This window comes from Typha angustifolia, chromosome 4 (assembly GCF_048772165.1).
Source record: "Typha angustifolia cultivar Huaian chromosome 4, ASM4877216v1, whole genome shotgun sequence".
Classification (NCBI taxonomy): Eukaryota; Viridiplantae; Streptophyta; class Magnoliopsida; order Poales; family Typhaceae; genus Typha; species Typha angustifolia.
In genome coordinates this window covers 3,856,451-3,880,930 of record NC_133242.1, presented here as the reverse complement: position 1 = coordinate 3,880,930, position 24,480 = coordinate 3,856,451, and the positions used below count along the sequence as shown (strand labels likewise).

At 36.0% G+C, this 24,480-nt stretch overlaps 1 protein-coding gene across 2 annotated transcripts; it reads right to left on the bottom strand.

The window, feature by feature from the left end:
* Positions 1–2,124: 2,124 nt before the first annotated feature.
* Positions 2,125–21,580, bottom strand: LOC140758731 (DExH-box ATP-dependent RNA helicase DExH6). Of its 2 annotated transcripts, XM_073095000.1 has the most exons (14): positions 21,280–21,580; positions 19,264–19,354; positions 16,727–17,036; positions 16,512–16,586; positions 13,738–13,782; positions 12,115–12,205; positions 11,966–12,024; positions 10,974–11,135; positions 7,024–7,076; positions 6,278–6,311; positions 6,053–6,142; positions 4,968–5,972; positions 3,812–4,885; positions 2,125–2,952 (listed from the first exon to the last, which is right to left on the bottom strand). In XM_073095000.1, exons 1-14 carry the CDS (start codon positions 21,410–21,412, stop codon positions 2,533–2,535), a joined length of 3,642 nt encoding a protein of 1,213 aa, XP_072951101.1. In that variant the 5' UTR covers positions 21,413–21,580; the 3' UTR covers positions 2,125–2,532. The 2 variants fall into 2 exon arrangements, with proteins under 2 accessions (XP_072951101.1, XP_072951102.1); XM_073095001.1 differs by lacking the exons at positions 16,512–16,586; positions 16,727–17,036; positions 19,264–19,354; positions 21,280–21,580 and adding an exon at positions 14,422–14,455.
* Positions 21,581–24,480: the final 2,900 nt, after the last annotated feature.

The window sequence follows — 24,480 nt, the reverse complement described above, 5'->3', positions numbered from 1 at the left end:
TCCTGCAGCAAAGCAAATTTCTCGCGGCGGTCTTTTCCTATTCGCTTTCAGTTGGGTGTCTATGATTGCGATTGACCGCGGTCCAGTCACCGTCGGTGAGAACATGGAACCCGTGACCGCACTTATTTCTTCCAATGGGGGGACCGGCCAGGGGGAATGGAATGGAATGGAGGAAACCAACAACTGCGAAGAACGAGGCCAGTTTTTTTACTATATTTTTCTATATATTCATTTATTTTATTTTATTTTATTTTGGGTACAAATCACTCTTCCTCTTCTTCTTCTTCTTCTTCTTCTTTTTAATGTTTATTTTTAAATTATTTTAAGCTTGAAATAAACCCCTTCGTTTTGATCAGTGGAAGATTCCTCCTGCAGCTATATTCCCCTTCAATTGGGTTGTCTTTGATTGGGATTGGCCGAGGTTAAGTCACCTTGAGCAACAACGCGGGAACCGTGACCTGGGACTGGGAAGAGTAAGCTCTTTCTTGCAACTGGGGGACCAGTCCCAGTCAAAGAGGAGGAGAGACCCAGGAGGAGGAAGAAGAAAACTGAACACAGATGCGCTTTTAATTTAAATAGATAGAGTAAAAATAGGTACGATAGTTTTATGTTTTATATTCTAATAATATAAAAATTTATTATAGTTCTAATAGCTCTCTTAATCAACTATTATTATTATGGAAATCACTGGCTGGCTCAGCTCTCAAAACAGCCATCTACCTCTCCCAATTGACACTTGCGTTTGGTAAATTATTTGAAAAGTATAGCAGAATAGACTTTTTTATCAAATTGGGAGTATTAGATGAGTCAAAATTCCTGCTGTTGGTTTCGTTGAGTCTTCCACTTGTTGTTTAAAACAATTTAAGGGAAGAAAATTAGTGGAATATTGTCATCTGTTTCAAACTGTTTGGATTTTGGAAGAGTAGTACACCGTCGTCACGGAGAGCGAATATAGGAATTAAGAGTGTCAGAAGCTCATCTATTCCTCTAATTATAATTTTGAAGGCAGGCATATTCCATGAGAAGATCAAGATTCGGAGTTTTGGACCAATCATGCTCCTCCGTGATTTATTTACCGATTTTGACCGCACCCAAATTTAATACTAATTTTCTAGCTCAGCATCTGGAGTTTAGGACCAAACTAGCCCTCTTCGGCTATCCTCAAACTTATTTACTAAATAAGGTTTAATTTACTATAGCCCTAATAAAAATACCGAATTGATTGACGTATTTTTTCTGGGCAAAAATATTGATCAGTTCAGCGTTTTTATCTGGGCTTTAAGCGCCGATCTGTTCAGTTTATATATATAGATTCCTTTAACTTAATCTTTCATCAATTTAGGGAAAAAAATTAACTGGTGATAAAAACGTTGATCAGTTTAGCATTTTTATTAGATCGATATTGAATTAGATCTCATTCAATAAATAAATTTGAGGGTAATTCATTTCAATAAAAAAATTTAAAAAATGAGACTATTTTGGTCAAAAACTCTAGCATGTGTGTCAAACAGTAGAACACTTGGAAGATGAACCGTTAATTATAGCATTTTCCTTAAAAATTAAGCTGCTGTTTTTATCGGTGTTTTAATTTTGGCGAGTTAACACATCACAAAATAATTAATACGGCACGGAATTAGGCTTAAGTATCAGATAAAACATTACTATATTTAGTGCTTTCTAAAAAGAAAAATAATGAACATTTTAACATTTTATTTAATAGAAAACCATTGTACTCATCTATGATATGGCTGCTGAGTTTGTAAAAGTATTACCTTATTTCGGTAAATAAAAGTTGGGGGAGAGCTAGTTTGGTCTCAAACTCCTAAATTCCAGCCATTGATTCAAATAATTTATATTTTTGAGAAGCTAAAAAGATATTATTTTATGGAAAGTTTACTACAACATTCTAAATTTTAACATACACATACATATAAGCGTACTGTTGAAGAACATGACTTGGCCCATTTGCAGATGTAATCCCCTTTCTTAAGATAACCATATGCATTTGTACATGTATGTCAGAAATATATATATATATATATATATATGTGTGTGTGTGTGTGTGTGTTATAGATGCAAACTTACTGAAAACATAAAGTTTTAAGCAACAGAGTATCGAATTATATGCTCAACTAACAACAATTTCTTAACAAATAACGAATCCCAACCGTGACCACTTGCAGCTTGCCCTCTACATTGTTGTAGAGTAGCAGAGAGTTTTATGAAGAAAACGGGGTCACAAGGTGGATGAAATTTTAAAAAAAGAAAAAAAAAAAACGGCTGAATCCTAACTTGGGATTATAGTATATAACTACTCTATTGATGCCAAAGAGGCATTTACAGCTTCTTTTTTTCCCCAACATGAATCACAGCATCCATTTACAACAGTTTCCTTCACCGCCTGCTAAGCTTTCTTGTCTAACTTTTGCCTCTCCAATCCTATCATCATGTGAATGCCTCGGACTGCATGGATCAGAGGAAACATAATAGACGAAAATTTAAACATTGGACTCCAGCCTCATGACCAGTTCTTCATTGCGGAGTATTTCCACGCTGCCGTTTCATAGACCTGATCCTTGGTGCAGTGCTACCAGAACTGGAACCATGTGAGGGAGGCCTTTGTTGTTGAAACCTGTCAACTTGGGCATGTGGTGGGAGGCGAGTTGCGTAAGTTTTTGGATGCACTGATTCCCGGGTTTTATTGAAATTGGATGTTTTTCGTGCTTTCTCTGACATCAAAGATCTCAGGAAACTGCTAGGTGAATTATAACCCATCCCTCTTCTTACTTGAGGATAATTGTTCAGTTCAGCTGCATCCACCATTGATTGTTGCGGGTCCGTGTACTCGTCGGCAGAGATTATAGTGGGCAGTCCATCATATGAAAGAATGCAGGAAATAGCATACATAGACGCCCCAAGTGCAGAAGGTAGAACATCTTGGGGATATCTGACCTGCAAAAGGCTCTCTTTTGGTGAGGACATATTTTGATGGACCCAATATATAAAAATGCAATTTTAAGGAATGAAAATGATGACCGAAGATGGGAAAATCATCCAGAATGTGTCTATACAAGTACGTTGTGATCAATCTTGGAGACAGAAAGGTCATTTAGCTTCACATATCTTAGCCAGCAGCAGTGCTACCAGGTGATCATTGGTTCAGGACAAGATTAGTAGCCATCAGAAGGTACACCATATATTACATGACAGGTCAAATAAAGGGTTACCACCAAATGTGTAATCACCAACGCAAAAAATTTTAAATCCCACTATATTCTGCAGGAAATCACATAGACAACACAAAAGGTGCAAATGGACATTAATTAAAATTAGTTAGGAGTTAATTTTCTTTAAGTGGTTTAGCCATACAAGTCAAATTTGTAATGTAAGGTGTAGCACGATTCAAAATATCAACATCACATCTTTAAGTGGTTTATCATATATCAGAAAGCAAACAATATACTATGTATTTGCTGCTTGTATCTCAAGTAATCCAAAGAAAGCTAGTGCAGTGGAACTAGATCAGTAAATTTTACTTTGTAAATTCCCGCAGGCTCACAGACTTGAAACTTATGAAGTTTCTCAAAATTAAGCAGCAATATGATGTAAATCAGTTATGAGAAGATTGAGCACATTTAGCAGTAATGAATATATCTATAGAAGACTTGAAAACGAGGGGCATAGATTTCCTGCTACCACTATCTCATCAATCTACAACATCGTAAGATATTAAAACTAAAAGCATAAATTGGTCAAGCTTCACATATGAATTAGTGACCAATGCCAAAGTTGCTAAGATGAGAAATCTTACTTTGAAAAGGATAGCAGCAGATAGACGCTCTCTTAGGCAGTATATCTGAGCAACATCAAGTGCAGTTGATTCAAACCTTAGCCATCGGTCAACAACAATTGAAACAGCATTCTCAGGAGAAGACATAATCTCCTCTCCAATTTGTCCAGAAGTGTCCATTTCAATTTCATCTTCCTCGCCACTAGAAACTTCCTCATCTTCATCACTCTCATCATCCTCATCATCTGGAGGAGCAACAACCATTTCCATCGCAAGTAACAGTAATGGATATGGGCCAACAACAGAGCAGTTCTTTATGTACATTCCACCGTCACCACGGGTAATCTCATCATAAATGATAAGTGGGCTACCAGAAGCTCTACTGAATGATAGATTAAAGTTAGAGGAATGTGGATGCAATCGAACTTTGGCGCCACTGGTCGTCTCCACAATAGCTCTTCTAATATTTTTGCGACGTGGGAGAATTCTTCCTACCATCGGGTAAGCACCAGCCATGAGAACTGCACGAAGGATACCTGGATCTTGAGCATTTACGTTACAACCGGATGTATCTTCAGGAATAAAACCATTCTTCATTAGTTCACTTTGAAGTTGCTTCCTCATGTTAGATAACATATTCATGGTATTCGAAGAGACAAAATACTTTGAGCAGAATTGTGATTCTTGACCCCTGTCTTTTGCACGCTTCCAACATTCAAATGCTGCAACAACTGCCAGTTGATCACTGTAACCACCATATAAGGAAGCCAGCTCAACTTTGGCTGCGGCAGCTCTCTTTCTTTCATCAGGAGCCATTGGAAGAATAAAAGGTTCTCGGTAATCTGCTGCACATGCTAGTGTCAGTGCAGGCTCCAAACAGTTTATCAGGATAGCAAATAGAAGCATCTTGCTCGTAGATGGATGAACGGGAAGGGAACCCAATTTTTCCCCGAGATCTGTAAGTTTTTCATCATGAGTTAAAGCACCAAGGTCTTGAAGAACTGTTATTGCATTACGAACAGTTTCTGGAACTGGTGGATCCAAAGTTTTTTGTAAAAAATCTGCTATTCTACAGTCAGGATCGAGCAACTTCACCTGTCAGGAAAAGTTTACAGCATCAACAAGCTATCGGTATTTAGTACAAAGAAATAGAAAAAAAGAAGCACTATAAACTTGCCTGCAAACAGAGTTCCTCAATCGGCATCCTCTTTATTTCAGGAACTTGGTAGTCTGGCAAAGATGACGAACGAAGTTTTGAGTATAAATGATAACATATTCCAGCCTGGCAACGACCGGCCCGTCCCTCCCGCTGCCTTGCGCTAGCTTTAGAAACCCAAGAAGAATGAAGAGTGGATACATTATTATAAGGGTCATAACTTTTCTCTTTCATTCGACCACTATCTATAACATATACGACGTCGTCAATTGTAACAGCAGTCTCTGCAATGTTAGTTGAGAGAATGATTTTACGGACACCAGGAGGTGGACGTTTGAAAACCTTCTTCTGTTCTGCAGAGGGAATCAAAGAATGAAGGGAGAGTATCACAAACTTTGATGCATCTCGGAATAAAGGAGAAGCAAGCAACCTCTCTCTGGCTTGATTTATGTCATCCCATCCTGGAAGAAAGACTAGGATGGCTCCTTCCTCAGAATCAATACATATTTTTCTTAATAGACGTTCTATAAGCACTGTGTCAATGTGTTCTGGATTGATACTCGCAAGATATTTGTCCAGTAGCTCCTCTTTTTCTGCTGACTTTGATGCATCATTCTCCATGTGCTTCTTGATAATTTCATACACCTCTAACTGATTCTCTTGCTCTGCCCAATCCAATGCAGAGTTTCCATCATTGTCTTGTAAAGAGCAGTCAACACCAAATGATAAGAGCATACAAACATCACCAATACTACCCTTCGCAGCAAAAACCATTAGTGGTGATACACCAGAAACTGAATGCTGGAAGTTGTATATTTTTGGGTTCTGCTCAGTAGAAACAAGTTCCATGAGAGGGTCCAATTCATCATTTGACAAAGCCAAATTAATTGATTCATCCAGGGCACTCATGTAATCTTCAGTCAATGTAGTACTTTCCTTCAGGTCACTTGCAGCCGTGGGGTTAAGATGATTATCATTGGTAGATCTTAAAATAGAAAGTACATCCTCCAAATAGAAAGTTTTAACCTAATGCACGAACATATCTCAATAACAGAGAATTATATATTGAAGAACTTGAATAAAACATGCTGATGTTGATTGCTTACAGGATAAGTAAATCCTGGAACTTGAATAATAGGGCATCCGCTGAAGTATCGTGAAAATCGCTCAGCGTCAATGGTAGCACTCATGAGTACCTGTTAGCTTGGATTAGAAGTATCACTCAAGATGATGATTGTGAATTCATGAAGTATTGATACAAAGCTAGCATTTCTAAGACCGTATATGATAAGCATAGATAGTAACAAGCAGGTGGTGGAAAATATGCTCACCATACGTAGATGAGGATATGCAGGCAGCAGATCTCTGCAAATAAGATTACAAAAGAAAGAGGTTAGGAAATTTCATTTGTCTGCTAACTCCAACTATTCCGGTTCACTTGCTAATTTACTAAAAATGATAATCAGTAAGTAATCTGGATGATGGCATACATACACGAGAAAACAGGTGCTTAGATTGAGCATCACATTTATGGTCACAGTCAAATTAGAGCCTACTGGTACGCCATCATGTCATGACCTTGTAAAACACAAGATGGCCAACAACATACGGAGAAAAGGTTAAAGCGGATAACTAAAAAGTTGATCAACTGCATCTCTGGTACTTTAGAGTAGAACAACGTCCCAACAACTAGAAAAGATGAGATAATCATTTGCAATATGGCAACTCTTTACATTTCCTATTCAGATGCCAGTACCAAATCAGGAATATTAAGTGCACTAACTTAATTCAATAAATACTATATTCTATTAATTCTGGCTCTCTTAAACATTGTCTTAGTCACAATTTAGAGTTTTAGAGAATAAAGAATAGGGGGAAGACAATCGACTCATTCGATATTGTTCCCTGTTTTATTCTCATAAGTGAACTAGCAGAACAATGAACTAACGCTTGAATGAGAATATTAATCATATTCCTCTATCAATTAGATTTAATGTATGAGTTGGCAAAGATGCATGCACTCAAGCAATATTTAACTAACTTAAAGCCAGAAAACATGGCCACTATCAAGTAGTACCTGAGTATTGCCAGCATAAAATCAGAAAATCTATCCCTTTCATGAATTTCATCCTGTAAATGAAAATGAGATTAGCACAGTTGAAGCTCTATGACAAGAATTAAAAACCTATAAAGAATAAATGCATCGCATGCACAGATGGGTGCACAAAAAACATCGGGGATCTTTATATTTCATCCAAACATCAAAATACTCCCCAGTAATGACAATGAGGGAACCCTGATATTTTCTAGGAAGCAAGGAGTTTCTCACATCCTTGGCCTCCTCGCTGACTGGAGAAACAAAATTGATGTATAGCTATTAAAATAGGGAGTGTAGATAATTGCCAATGGAATCCTCTAATGAAATTTTCATTTGTCTATAAATATATGAAAAACAAGATGTTGACACAATAACACAAGTATGTATTTACTGTGACTTACAACATTAACAATCTCTAGCTTTATTGATGTCGGCACCATCTTCAATTTGACCAAAATAAAGTTGCTTGAGTCCAATTTTGGTCTAATTGAGCTAATTATGCTCAACTTATTTTCATTGAGTTGATTTTTAATTTAAATGATCAATTGAATTAATCAATTGATAGATATAGTAAGTTTATATGCGGGGGATGTTAGGATCCCATTAGGAAATGAATTCCTATTAAAATCTCAATTGATAGTTATGGTTAGCTTATATGTGGAAGATATTCGTATTGATTTATTATCTAAATTGGATTAGTCAATTTAAGTAAGATGATCAATTAAAGTCTTATTAGAAAATAAGTTCCTATTCAAAATCTCTCCTGTGGTCTTCTCTCTCCCTCTCTCTCCCTTTCCCCTACCCTATTTTAATATTCTTTTCTAATCTCTTCTACTTCCTCTCTAACCTCTCTGCTTCAATCTCTACTTTTCATTGGTTACTGTTGCTGTTTAGAAGATTCCAATAGTGAAAGAGAATCTTTGGGTTCTTAGATGTAAAGAGGAAAACGTGGTTCCAAAATAAAAGCATTACTATTCCATTTATTAGTAAACTTAAACTCTAAATTCTTTCCTTACACCATATTTTATACCTTTCTACTATCTTATCTAAGTAGTTTTCTCTTCTTCCATCTAGTAGTGATCCTTATAATCAATTAACTTATTGTCAGTTATTGCTTATTACATTTTATTTTAGTTACTTGTTTGGATCGATTGTTCTCCAAAACATCGCATTCATACTAGATTTGCATTATTTATGTTACCAGTCAATTATCTTGAAGTGAAAATCAAAGATGGAAGAAATCATAATCAAAGGTCTAGAAATCAATTAGTCATTAACACATCTAGAAGAAACCATATCTATTCAACATTGCTTAGCATATCGTCCAAACTTCAACATGTGCAAGTCATTATCGACTATATAAAGAAGATTTCTTTCACATAAATCCTACCACATGTTCTAGGATGACGGTGATATATGGTTTCCTTTTCTATTTCCAGATGCACAAGTAGGCAACCTTCAAGATACAAGGTTGGATCGTCTTAATTTTAAATTTTCTAGCCCTCTTTCAGCACCCTGGATCTTCAATTTGCATGATAATTTTATTTCCTGAATCCTTAATTCCATTGAAATGACTTCATTCTAACAGTTATTAACTTTAGGTCATGAAGAAATAAACTTGCTTTTCAATTATAAGTACCAAATTAGTCCAAATGGGCATCGTGGCTTCCGTTTGGACTTAATTAGAATGGAATCTTTTGTAACTAAACAACTAGCCAAGCACATAAAACCGGTGATGGTCCTTAGCGGACCCCTGCCAATTATCAGGCACTGTTTGTATTTTGTATTATCAGAATTCAGAAACTACAGAGGATCTCAATAATGTGAGCCATTAAGAGTTCGTTAACATTATCGCAACAATTGTAAATTAGGACTTTATTTTGGCAATCCTTTGGTAAATATCTGCACCATCCTTCTTCAAGTATTTTTTGTTATAATAATAGATTCAAAGAAACAACATCCCAGAGTCTAGACTATGCCTCCAGACTTATCCTCCTTTGACTAAATATGCTGAACAAATAAACTCCAACCAATTAAATAAATAAGAGTAACTATAACAAGAAAATTATGTCATAATTAGAAGAATAGCAGAACAAAGTTAGTACCTAGTAACTTTCACAGATAATGTAATATGGCGTTGGTTAAGGAACATGCAATATGGAGAAAGATATGGAAGTATGTAGATCCACACCTAAGGAGAAAAATAGAGCCCAAAAGGATCTCTGTTTTCCTCCTCTACGTATTGTTTCTGTACTAACATGTCTAGATAGATAAGAGAGAGAGAGAAGATAACCCACTAAACCGTGGGAAAAAGAAAATCAAACCCATCGTCGCAAGCCTTCTGCTACCACAGGTAAGAAAGGAAAACGAGAAAGAGAGGCTAGGGCATGCATTATGGGGGAACAAAGAAAATCTGCCTAGATTTTGGATGAGAAGGAAAACAAGGAATCCACCACTAAGAGAAGAGAGGAGATACACGTGGAATTTTCCAAAAGAATGATACCTTTTCAATTTTCACCAAGGCCTTGTTTGGCAACCATCAATAACTAGAGAATTTGGGTTAATACTTGAGAAATCTGTATTCCAGAGAAAGAAGTTTCAAAATAGTGTTTGGCTGCTTATTATGGAATTTCAAAATACTCTAGTATAAGCCAGATAACATGACTTTTGGAGTAAACTAAAAATCCACTTTGACTAATGTAATTTTTCTCGGAAACTTTGCAAAACTAATCATGCCTCTCTCTCTCTCTAACAAGTCTGCTTTGTGTTCCTCATCGATCGTTGCTAGTGCTCTTCTGTCTTGCACAACTAATCGCAATCAAAATTTTTCCCTCCCGTTTACACATGGCCATATAAACTTTTCCTTCCCCTATTGAATATTGTTAGAAATTACTCTATCAAATCCATTTTCAAAACTCTTTAGCCACTAGGATTTGATTCACTCAACCATTTTCGATCTACAGACTCGATGACACGATGGTTAGCAAGCTCATGGTAGTTTAGTTGTCGGGTTGTAGGATTGGGTAGGTTGATGTGAGGAAAAGGTAGGTGGGCCTAAAGAAAATAAATTCATATAAATACTGCAGAATTAATTTCAAATGTCAAACATCATACCTGAATTAATTACTTTAAGAAAAATGTCTAGAGTAATCAACTCGTTGTCCATTCAAATTCTTTAGGCCTCGTTTACTTCAGTAATAAGATCAATTCTAGAATACATCTTATTCTTTATTATTCTTGAAATGAGGTATTTATTCTAAGAATAATTATTCTTATGTTCACTTGTATTCTAAAATAAAGACGTGATAATTACTTTTAATGTGATATAAAGTGAACAAAAATATAGAATTTTTTTTTTTATGAAATCATCATAAACATCCATTGATTTGATACAAACTAAGTTGATTGAATAAATATCAAGAGTAAATTAGTAATTGGATTAGTGTGTGGTATTAGATGTAATTTTGATGAATTGTATTTATATTCTAAAATAAGGTTATTATGATATTTAGCTGTTATTCTGAAATAAGGAGTTGTTTTCCATAATAAGATAAGTTATTCCTGAAGTAAACGAGGGCTTAGGTTTTTGATACTCTAGATTTTAAATCCATATCATCCAAACACACCCTAATAATTTTTCTTTTTGGAATTTCTCTTAGCTCTATAGAAGAAGAGAATATATCAAATCACAATCGTAGCTAATTAGAATCTTCTCTGATCTTTTCTATAACTAAATTAGGACTCTTTTAACTCAAAATCAACCATATTCTAACAAAACTTATCCAAAAATAAAACAGCAATCAAATATCTTAAATTTTAGGAGTTTTAACCAAATAAGACACTAAAAAAAATCCAACTTTTACCTAAAAATACATCTGGAAATAAAAAATAAAATAAAATTCTAATATTCATCATAACAACATTCTTACCACTATAATGTGGGTTATCCCCATAATACCATCATCTGGAAAATGTTTTGTGTGTACTGATTTTGAGAAATTTGAGCCTCTGCTAATCAACAACCTCAGAAGAACACCATTTGTGCAGAACAGTATAGAGGAGTTTCTTCCACCTTTAGACTCCAGACGTATCTGAACATATAGGAACAGTATAACGACAGTAAAACTTATCAACCATAGATTCACTACTTATATACAATTTATAACATTGCAAGAGTGAGAGTTGCATATGCTAATATGAGAATCCAACGGAAAATAAGTTGAGATTGCAGTTATCTAGGTTATAAAAGCCTAAAAAGAGAACCCAACAGAAGGATAAATAGATGGAGAACAACAAACTTAGTGTAACAAACTAACTTACACCGGCAATGTTACTAAGAAATATATATCCAGTCATACATAAGAGGCCTTTATCAACATAAAGATGCTGAAGCTGTCAGATAAAATAATGTCTAATCAAGCAGATTGAGTTAAAAAATGAGTCTTCAATGTCAATAGCAACACCCGGCAGTTCCAGCACCATATGCATTATATATCAACTTCTGAAGTACACTTCCATGTAAATAAATAGGCAATCCTATCCCACTATAAACATCAGTTATGGCCTCTCGAAGGAAATACAAGATTAATCAGCTGTCTCCTGGACGATCATCCAGAAATACCAATTCCAGAATATGTTTGTTGCCAACTACACCAATAAGAATTATACATATTCAAACTTGTGCCACCTTCTCGTCAAAGAAAAAAGGGAAAGAGAAGGGAGGTTTTCAAGTAAGGGAAAGAAGAGAAGGGAGGTTTTCAAGTATTTCTCCAAAATAATAGAGCTTATATACATATATAAAAGACACATACAAGCTATGAGAATAGGAAGCTCAATATTTGCACACCTTATTTGATGGAGTGACACGTGGGTACATTAATTTAGTGGAGTTTTTAAATATGTATTAAAAAGAAGCAATTACCTTATATCCTATGTTTTCTCCAACAGATTCGCCTCTTTCAAAAGATATTCTCTCAGCAACTAGATTCCCCAAAAGGCAAAAATAAGAATTGGATTTTCACAAAACAAACAGAGATGATTGCATGAAATATTATGGTGTGTCAAAAGCACCTGAAATTGCTGATATGCGTCTCGGTTGTGTGCACACAATTTTGCATGCCTCACCTTTACTCCACATACAGTCCAATATATACTGAGGAACCTGAAATTTAAAAGGGACAAGTCAGTTAGACTACCAAGACAGATAGAGATGCCTAGCCTGAATTGAGAAGGGAAAAGGAATACACTCGATTCACATTGCATGAGGCTCCTGCCAGTGCAAAGCCAAAGGAGGATAAGATTCATACAACTTTATCTCCATTACAGTGGAGATCATTGTCATGACTACATAGTGGATGGTGCAGGCATCACACCAAGTGACAACTTCTTACCGTGACCAAAAGACCAAAACTATAAAATCAATAGCACTTCCATGAAATAACAACAACAAAAAATAGAACTAAAAAGGGAGTAAATTTTTGGAATTGCAATGGCATTCATATGTGCCAACATTGCTCTGAATAAGTAACGATGTTTTTTTTTTCTACAACCCAAGTTTTCATGGAAGAATCGGGTTGTCCCTTTAAGGTCCTTTAATGGCTGATTGGATGTGGAAGATATAATCCTTTGATTGTAAATAGAGAAGAAAGAGCGACGGAGAGATTGAGAGAGAGAAAAAGGTAATTAGACCGGGCGATACCGATCCGACAGAAGAGGTGGCAATAGTTGGTGAAGAGGGAGGAAAGAGATGTTGAGACCAATCACCAAGTTAAGAGGGGAGAGAGAATGGCAGCTTGAGCCAAACAATCTTTGAAAAAATAAAACTAGGGTTGCACTCCACATATATATAAAGACTAACCCTAAATGGACTCGGACTTGAACTAAGTCAACTTAAGCAATTTGACATAGCTAGGTGATACTTGAGCTCATAATACATCTCATGACTTGACTAAAACAATTAATAGACCAAATTAGACTCAATAAATAAATTAACAACTCGAGTACATAATTAGCAGGTTACCAAGTCTATGACTCAACTAAAATAACAGGAGCTAAAAAGAGTAAATGGCTAAATGACTAGGCTCGACCAAGCGAGCCTAATGTGCCGTGAATGGATCCAGTCCAACTGGGTTCATATCAGTATTAAACTAATTGTAGAAATAAAAGGGAAAATAAAACCACCAAGCAGAAAGTCAGAAACAAACCACGATATAAGCACAACCGGAAAACATTAGCACGAACATTAGGCCTGAAACTTCTTGTAATGTGATGCCTCCTAACATGTGAAACTTAGTCTCAGAAAAGGTGACTCTTGGAACATATTTTTAAAGTTATATCTAACTAGATAGTTGGTATCTGTACTATGTTCCTCATGTTACATGGCTTTGGCTACTTAGGAAGGGCAAAGTAAGGTCTAGCAATGGCATCTTATTTCACAATGCTCCACAAACTGGGGTTTAGGAAGGGCAAGATGCACACAGCCTTAATAGTATCATCATATATAGTCAGATTCTAGAAAATATTTCGAACTAGATCCGGCCCACCAGGGAAAATGGGGCAAGTCTAAGCATTCGCACTGTGTCACAAGAACACGTAAACGCCAAAAATTAAAATAAAAGACAATTTATCTTGTAGATCCACTGAACACGATATGTTTGAAATACTAGAAAGAAGGTAGAGCAAAGAGCTGGCAACCTGAGTGGTTTTACCGCAACCAGTCTCACCAGAAATCAGTACCACCTGTTGATTAAAGAAAAAAATCATGATCAAAACTGATTCTTCTTACAATTGGTGCAAAATCAAATCATATAGCAAGAGCATATCACGTAACAAGAATGAAAAGACAAGGTCAAAAGGTTCCCCAAGCTAACAAGAACAGAAACAGTACAAGTTTCATTTAACTACGTCTTGTTCGAATTCTACTTTTATGTACAGAATCTCACTTTTGGAATACATTTGAAAATTTCCACTGTAGCCATCAGCCATGAAAAAACAGCTTCTTCCTTCTTTTGCTACTTAAACTTGTGAAAGAATATGATGGTGTGCCAAACTACATTTTCCTCATAGTAAGTATAAACTTACAGATGCATTGTAAGTGTCAAAGTAGGCTCAACAATCAGGTTTAATGTGTCGCAGCTCACCAAGTGAATCTTTTGATTTAAGAATTACTAAAATAGTCTACTGCATAATAGTCAGTAATGTTTTGTTCATTGAGCTTCCTACCTTTGTCAGAAGCTGTGTACAATTTGTTATTAGAGGGTCATTTCTATTAATAGTTTGCTCTTTCTCCTAAATCTTTTATGTTCTATAAATCAAGAAATCAAAACATCATCATATAGTAACTGGAGAAATTCTTTCTTTCTTCTCTTGCTTGCTTGCCTTCACACAAACATCTTCTGGCACACAGCTCTAGTCCTTAGGCTGTAGTAACTGCAGAAAGCAAACAGGTAAATAAAACAAGATGTTGGTTATGATTCCACTGACAACTTATATTGCCAAAGTTCATTAAAAAAAAGATGTTTTCATCATATATTTGTAGCACATACACAATATAATTATCACATTAATCTTATTGCGCATTCCCAATGTTTTGAAAGGAGGCCGCAGAAGGCCGAAGCTAAGACAATCTAACATTTTTAATATATAAAAAATTTTTAAAAAAAGAGTATGTGTAATACATAATATATACTAATATATAGTATATATAATTTTTTTAATAATGCACTACACCAAAATACCAAATAATATGATCACAATTTACAACTATAATAAATTCACAACCATAATGTGTAACAGTACGATAATATACTAATATCTCATCAAGGATATTAGAACAATTGTACATGATAATCAAAAAATAATTAAATAAAATAAAGAAGAGAGCTAGTGAGATGAAATCAAACAATAGTATAGGGTGTAGAATAAAAATTGTCCTTTCGGAAGATATGTTTCCCAGTTGCTCTCATGTCCCATCATATCTCATCACTCTTTTCCTTTCACTAGTAACAACATAGGATGGCACCCCTTCTCCACACCTAATCTCTTCCCCATACCTACTACCTTCCTCCATACCTAACACCCCTCTCTGTAACCTCCATTTCTTTCAGTTCCGTGCTATACTCCATTTCCCAACCTCTCGTGTCTCACTTTCTCTCCTCTACTTCCATGTTCCTTTCTCACCTACCTCGACCTCTCCCAGAATCTTTATTGGGTTGGCAGCTTGTGACTTCTCAAAACAGGAAGAGAGCAAGAGAGGAGACGACACACTCCAACGCCATTGGCACGAGAGAAAGAGAGAAGATGATACACTCCAATGCCATAGCGGGTCGCATAGCCCACTAGGTAGGTGATGAGGTGGTCGGCCAAGATTGCAAAGGCCCCGTCCGCCATTTCCCAGACCGAACATCTGATCCAACTAGCCCGCCCGCAACGCAATTAATTGGGCAATTGATCCTTCACTGAATGGGGTTGCAACTCGTCCGCCTTTGGCACGGTGCCGCTCCTCTACCTGCACCTCTAACCATCTATTGTCCTCTCTTCTTCTTCCTCTCTTTTCCTCACAAACCCACTAAAAGAAAGCTAGAGAAAGCTCACAACTTTCACTTCACACCCCTGAGATTCAGAGAACCCAAAATTTCACAGCAAAGACTTCGAAAACAACATTAGATCAAAAACCCACTAAGAAATCTCTGATTTTGAGTATTAAGTGGGTCAAAATCTAAACATTCACAATCCAAAAAACACAAAACCCACCTCAGAAAACCTCCCCAACCCCCAAAATTTACAGTCTTACTCATCTATCTCTTCTTTGCTCTGAGGAAACTTTTCCTAACACTTCCTCCTTTCTCTGCTTGTCTTTAGCATTAATTCAAAGGACTCTTTCCGGAAAAGGATTTGAAAGAGAAGCAAAATAAAGATTGATACCTTCTCTTTCTCTTTCTCTCTTACCAAGCAGTAGAATGCAGTGGCTTTCCACACTTCAATGCATTTACTTACAGTATGATCAAAGGAAAAAAAAAATCTATCTAGGACTAACTGTTATACCTAGCGTAAGCCTAATATCTCATAAACACAATATTTTTGCCCGACCCAAGTAGCTCGTGGGCAGGCTGACGAACAGTGGCCTAGCTCGATCCAGCCTGGCCCACCAAATGATCACCTCTAGATAAAAAATGACAAGTTATTTAATATGAAAGTAAATATATATCATTAGATTATATCATGAACCATTGTATGTTTTAGTAGCTATCTCAAGCATGGGAAGTATAATGTGCCGCAAACACAAAATTATAAATCAAAAGACTTAAAATTAGACAAGTGGTCCAAAAATCAATCTAGAACAACAAAGCCATGACAATTAGCCCAGTTGGGGGAGAAATGCACACTAGCGCATTGAAACAATGAAATACAAAGAAAGACTTCAAATCTTTGTAAAAGGGGAAGAGATGATGCAAAACATATAGGGCAACCTGTTGAGTTTCCAATGTTGAAGTGATGACATCTTTAAATGAAGCAATTGGAAGTTTAGCCCTATCTTCCACAACCTGCATTTATGTGCTCCAATAATTAATAGCATAAGATGATACAAAAATATAAAAATTAAAAGACATAAACTTTTTAACCTAACATTTAACTAACCAACCAAAAGGAAAATAAATTCTCCATATGTTACTTAATAAAGAACCTTTCTCAACTGTGCTGATTCATTTATTTTAGAGGCAAGCAGCTTCACTTTCTTTGCAATATCAGACTTGCCCATTGATGGTTTGCAAAAGCTCTTATCTTGTCTAAACTGTACTTTGGCAGCCTTCTGGTTTGAATTCCTTAGTTCACTCAACTCTCCATCATCAGGAGGATAATGTGTAAACAGCTCTCGTATAACATTTCTTGCTTCTTCTGAAAAACTCAAGCAAGTAACAGTTTCTTCGTCCTTCTTATCTGGTAGGGGCTTCCTTTTACTCTTGAAGACAGAAAGACGTCGACGCTCGCCATACCTTTCAAAAGTTTATAGTCAAAAGTAGATACAAAGCAGGAATGACAAAATTTCTTACCCAAATCCTGATTCAAGAATTCAAAGACCATCCATCCTTAAGGGAAGGGGGACCGATGGGGAAGACAGATGTGAGGGAGATAGTCAATCCCCAATGCAGTTCAAATTCAATGGGAGAGCACATGGATTTTCTAAACATAAAGTATCCAACTTAAGGAACTGCTTTAAAAAGAAAAGCTTGACTCCCAAAAACCTTAGAAAGCAAATTAAAGAGTGCACAACTACTACAAAGCATGAACATAAGTTGTGGAGAAATAGGTGTATGGGATAAAGGTGGGCAGCTGCCAATTAAAAACTGAATTAATCTTCAAACGGCACTATCCAATTAGCATATTCTTACAGGGTGTAGTCTGTTGCCAACCCTCCTCATTCCTCCCACTGGAGTTGTCATTGTCAATTCAATTTATCTTGTGCCATCTCCTGTCTCTATCAAAGAGGACAGAGGCAGGGAGAGATTGAAAGAGAATTGCCACTAGAAACCGAAGGTAGGGGAAGACAGCGAGGATGAAGGTCAAGACAAATGAACACATACATTTCATAGGTGATATGGAAAAGAATAACAATGGTAAACAAGGCTTCAATATTGTGGATCCAATAATTAAATATTTTGGAAAGAAGTAAAACGTTCTATGTTCTCCAAAAGTGGCATGTCATCAATTTGGGTAAATATAGAAGAATCACCCACATGTGTGTCTGTGACAAAAGGCATGACATACAACCAAAGTTTTGCCCTACAAGGAGGGAAAAGAAACAGGTGATTTTGAATTGTTTATCAAAATTCAAAACACCAAAAACAATAGACAGATTAGGAGGAAAGGAGAGGGTAAATCTGTTTTAGCAATCATGTTTTAGCAAATCCTGGATTTAAATGGTCTTAGTCCTTAACACTATACATACTAGAGGTATAGAGAGAGAAGAGAGTAAATCTGAAATAGTGAAATTGTGTCATATACTTCCTACATGAGCTTATGGAGTCCAACTTTGCAATATACACAGGACATCAGATAGGGATGCCACTATATCCATCTGTCCTAAAGAATTTGGCATCTAGGCCTTAAAAAAATATACTACCAATGAGTGCAAAAATACAAAGCGATGGAATAGCACATCAAATAATGCCAGAAATATTTCACTTGATGTTATGAAAATTGTAGAATTCTTAGATATAGATGGAATAGTACATGAATAAGACTAGAGACCTTTCACCTACTTATATGAAAACTACAGAATCCTTAATCTTATGTTAGGCATAAATGTACACCTTGTAAATAAACCAAACTGACATATTAACAATGTTATGCTCTAAGGGGTGTCTTAATTTCAAGTATCCATGACCGTCTTAAGTTGCTCTAAATTGTTCTAGGTCTGTTAAATCTCAAGCAATCTAACATGTTACCACTTGCCAATAATAATGGTCTGTATGCATGTTGAGCAAGAAGGAGATATTTCATGTAACAGGGCTTGAATATTTGCTATCATGGCCTGGATTTTCCTGGTCAAATAATATTAACATTATCATATGATACTGATAAGTGATAACCAAACTGTTTTACTTGATTCAATTCATATGATAAATTGCAACTTTATATAACTAGTCCTTATAATGTTTGGTGCTATGAAAAGTAAATAACATTATAAGACTTTGTCCAAGTCGTCTTAACTTACTCCGTGAGATTATCCACTAAGCCTATACAAGAGAGCTACTTAATTTTGATATTATGGTGAAAAAAATAAACAACTAGACCATCAAGTAGATATGAACAGCTTCTAGATCAAGACATATGCAATCCCAATGAGATTCTAGAATATTCTAAGATGTTTAAGTATTCCTAATATTCCGAGATCAATATGAGTCTGGCCCCTTGCAAGTCATGCATATGAATGTATATCTAGTGTGTTGGAGTAAAACTGTAAGAGCAACTGGCAGGATAGTTCGCCTCTCAATACCAGCCACCGCAATTATTGAATTCTGACATATTTGGGTTTTTTCTTTGGAAGGTGGAAACAATAAATTTGCATTTACAACTAAGTACACCCAAAAGATAGGCAGTGCAATATTATGACAAAAAAATTATATCAAATCATGAATAAGGATCTAAAGTTAGAAGGCAATACATCTTGTATAAGCATAAAATGCACCAATCACATAATTTCTATACTGATCTACTCACCCAGAACTTTTTGATATCATACCCATTTTTCTGCACATTTCATGAATTGCAGCTCGTTCTTGTTTCGAAAGACCAGGTTCAAAGGTGTACACTGAAAGAATTAAGCACAAAAAAAATAGGAAACGTAAGATTCTTTCACTAAAATTGAGGAGTAATATATCTTAATTGAACTCACAATAACAAATCGAAAACGAGAGAACAAGTCCGTAACATGCAATAAAAAAAAAGATATCCTAAAACAAAGTAACAAATTAAGATGAGGTTAAGGAAAATGAAATGTATAATTAATATGACTTGAAGGCTGACCTTCTCTAATTCACTTATTTACATGACCTACAAGACAAATTCATCTAGTCAAGCAAATGTCTAATAAGATCATTCCCAGGGACACTGGTTAACAACTAATAGTAGTTTGCACAAGGTCATGATCGCTGTTATACAACAATGGAAATGTGGAGGAACTTGAATACCACACCATGTAAGAAACAAGAACTCAGAACTTCTAAAAATCATCATCATTCCAGATAATTATCCAAGCTCCAAACCCTTCATTTAACTTTAGGTCAGGATCCTTACATTACCCTCTGGTAACTATCCTGATCCTCCAAACTTTTGCAACATAAAGCAGAAGTAGAGTTGCTTTGCTGTTCTTTCCTTCCCCAGACTGCAACTTAAAGCATAGTTGATGCAGTCTTGCATAGAAGCAAAGAGAGCGAAAAAACATAAAGATATCAATCAGTCAAGTAAATCCCACCTATAAGACTGGTTACAACTGAATGACAGAACCTATTCATTTGGAATTTGATGGTGCACTACACAGAATCAAAGACATCTACAGGTTAAACACCAGACCTATCATGATTCATGAGGCTCACTAGTATCCTACTGTTGAGGTTCCAGCAAGACATCCTCTCCCTAGGCTGTCATATAGAAGGGTCAGTTCGAACCAGGAATAAGCACCACAGAGAACCCACTAAAAGTCACTTAAAAGTGAATGCTAATCCTATATTGGCCAATTTCATTATTATGCTAATAGAAGAACCTAGTGTATATGTCTGGACAATGCTGCATCAGTAATTGATAGTCCAATACATGGTCAACTAGCAGCAGTCAGTCATTAAAGAGAAATTGACTTCTGGTCTATAGAAGTTGATAAAGTGACTTACAGCATTAAACACTCAAACTTATTAGACTCAAACTAAGACTACGAAAAAAAACATATGAAATCTTGACCAGGCTGATTCCACCTTATTTTGGAAAATCTCAATGCCTTGGCATCCAGCATATGGTACAGTTAAGTGGTTCCATATTCAGATGGGTTGAGCCCATACTAATCACGAGTGTTTGCTAGATTGATATGTTTATATAGAAATTGGATTTGTGGCTCAAAACCAAATATCTTCATTGAGATGAAATCATTGCATTATTTTAGATTCCTAATTATTCATCGTGTAATTTAAAATTCCATATATCCCAAAGCACCACGTATCATGTTTCAAATAAACCCTTCCCTCAACAAACAGACCCTAACTGGAATTGTCTGGATCAAACTGGTTCACACAATCAAACTCAAATGTGACCCCTTTGGGTTTGTATCAGAAACACGCTGTTGCACCTACAAGTCAGGTTAGTTGCTCCAAGCATGGAACTGATTAGGTTTAAAAGTTAGAATAACCCTGCATCCCCAACTTGTTCTTTCTGTTCAAACATTGTTGTAATATTTGTTGCATTCCAAGTCCAAGTACCTCAAGTCTTTGAAGATAATACCATTCCAGAGATAAAAAGAACAACTTTACTTGCTTAAAAAATTACCTTCTTGATCTCCTGAATATCCAAAGTTTTCTTTACCTATGCAACTCCGATTCATAAGCCCTATCATACTACACATGGGGGACTAGTATTCAACCCTTAATACCTTACTCCATCGAGACATGGAAAGAAAAATAACAACCAAAACCATAACTAGACCAGTACCCGAAGAAACATCTCAAAACTTTGGAGTGGTAAGAACCGAACCTTCTCCGTCGGAGACGCGGAATTCCTCGAGAACTTTCCCGATTCGGAGACGACTCGCCTCCGTGACCCCTCCCGAACCCTGCTGCTGCTGCGGCGGCCCGCCTTTCCCCTTCCTCTGACCTTTCTTCCCCATTCCCCCGTCGTCTCTTTCTTTCCTCTCTCTCCTCCGTCTCCAATCTCCTATCGGCTTCGTTAGTGACCCTTCGCTTTTGAGTTCCCTTCTACGCCTTCGAGCTTTTCTTTTGGTTCCTCGATCGATTTGGTTGCGAATGGGAAACCTAGAGCGGCAAGAAGATGACTTGATTCGAGCTGGACCGGTTTTTCCTGTAAATTACAATTTGTACCTGGTTAAGCATCATGTAGGGAGGGACATGGGAGAATATTCCAAGCAGTACCATGTAGAGTTAACATTGGGCGAGCTGGGCCAACCGGGCCAATCGGGCCAACCGAGCTAGACATTATGTTTGCCAACCCACCGTCGAGTAAGTCAAGCCAGGCTAAAATAGTCTAGCCTATTACTGTTTGTCAGCTCATGAGAGAACGAGCAGACCGGGCTAGGCTTAATGGCCAAAAATCTTTATCATCATCTCTCCTTACTGTTTTTCTCGTCTCAGCCCCACTTTCTCTTCTCTAATTCCCCTCAAGTGTTATTCTCCCATAATATCAACTTGGTGCGCGTCGTCTTCTCTTCTCTTACCTCCCATCCTTCTCCCTCCCCTTGTCGGACCGGGTAAGCCATCACTAAACTCTATCTCCTCTGCCTTCTTGCTCTCCTACTTCAGCTTCGTCTTCCTCCCCTTTGATAGCCTAAAAAAAACTCTCAACCCTCTCCTCCATCTAATCATGTAAACCTCCACCACTGTTGGTGTGCCACGTTGCTTACAAACACCCTATGTTTTCCTCTGGAGACGGATCTACAAGGCAAGTAACACTGTTGACGCAGCTATTTGTACAACACCACATGATGTCGCGCTGCCATCATGGCATTGAAACGCAGCTTGATAGCTCGATAATGATAAAACAAGAGTTGAAGACAGTGGGGTAGTATTTGATAGCGAAGAGATGGGAAAGCATAATAAGTGGTCAAGGTTGCGAAAGACAATGTCAGTGTCCACAAAGATAATCTTGTCATAGTTAATGAGCTATTAGAGGCAGTTTTTGTTGTAGTTATACTCATTGTATATACGAGGGTTGCAGATGCACTTGTCCTTGTGGAGGGCCCACCTGGCAATGACGAGCACGGGGAGCTGGGGTGGCGGATGGTTTGGTTCCTAAATGGGCTAGGTTGGGCCAAATATTATAGCTCCAGGAACTAAATGTTATATCATAATTTATTTTAATTCTAGGAGCTAGGCTAATGAGAATTCTTGGCCGGACTTTGGGTTAAGTTTTCGAGCCAGGCCAAACGACTAAAGGGCTAGTCTATATCGCCCATTAGCAATTTGAGCTTAGGCCTGACCGAGCATTAGTGAATCGTGACATATCAGAATATACTTGACGATGGTATAGAGGATTAAGTTTGCCTCTCCACAAATTTATTTAGACACTAGACTCATAAGAAAATATATGAAACTTATTTTTATCCCCATTTAATTTAAGATATAAAATAATAATTGCATTAGCAATTTGCATGTGACTTACGCATAAATATAGAATGAGAAGATTTGGTTTGTATTTATCTTATCCATAAATTTTTTTATAGTTTATTTAAAATATGATAAACCTCTCTAGTTTACCAAATTAATAGATAATTGTAAATTAAGAAATAATTTTATAATCCTCTATAATTACCTTTAAACAAAGCGTCAATGACATTAGTAGTGTATGCTTAGGATATAATGCTAAATATTTTAATGCTTATAGACTCATTTTGGTATTATATTTTAATGAAGGACTACTGTGGTAATAAGTTTATAAAGAGGCAATTTTTAAATAAAATTAAATAAAATTATGCTTATAACCATCGGATGGGTTAACAAAAAAATAAAATTAAATAAAATTATGCTTATAACCCTACTTAAAATATACACAGAGAGAAGTTTGACTTAGTCTAAATCCGTATCAATCTAGTCCTCTTATCCAAATTTCGACTTTAGTCTTGTTCCATAGCTGGTTATCTGACCTTTTCTGGAATAAGTAATATGAGAATAAATGGTATAAGGAAGAAGGGAGATAATAAAGTGAAATTAAAAATGAGAGGAAAACTAAGGAAAAGGCCTTTTTATCCATCTATATAGTTACCATGCTTTTTTCTGAAATTATTTATATTGGAACGCAAGCAGAGAGTTTCTTGAGAGAATGAAAATGAATATCATAAAGTCCAAGCTAAAAATCAAATTTTACTTATGTTTCCAAATCAAAGCATTAATCCTTAGTTTGAGATTAGTTGTAAGACAGTGTTTTAGTTGACCTAGTTTCATGCAGATATGGGTCATAAAATTCTTATCTTATTATTCGGATATGATTTAGATTCATCTATAAATTTAGATATATGTTTATCCTCAGACAAATAACTTAAATTCACTGGTATTTTAATGTATTTTTCAAACCTTCTAGCTCTCCTAATCTGCTTACTTATAATTTATTTTGCTTTGTCTTCCATAATCCACATTCTATTATTAAGTATGAATTATTCAATTATTTCTGCATTAATAAATATATAGTAAATACGTTTATCAATATTTTTGCATATCTTCGAATTAACTTTCTAACTCTGCCCTCAAATTTCCGATATATTTAAATTTATTTATTTTTCAAATATCTAAATCTCTATTTTATTTATATGCTTATTTGTCTAAGGTCTCTGCGACATTCAATTTGTAGGAAACGATTTAAGATTTAATTTTTATTGGAGCTCTTTAAGATCCAATTCATATCAGGATCCATTTAGGTTTGGATACTTTACATTTTATTGTCCATCTAATATTTATATCAAAATTCTGGATCTATCTGAAATATGGATTCGGATATCCAGATATGAATTTCAATATTTTTTTTGATCATTCAAGAGTACTCGAGATTAAATATGGATTGAACAAAGAGTCAAAGCTTAAGTCAATATACTGAGCTAAATAATTTAAATTTTAAGTCTGTGCGTCACTGAATAATTGCTTTGAACTAAACGCTACTGAGGTATTGCTTTAAGTCATCGCAGTGCTAAAATGATCTTTTAAATAACCGTATTATCGAGACATCAATTGA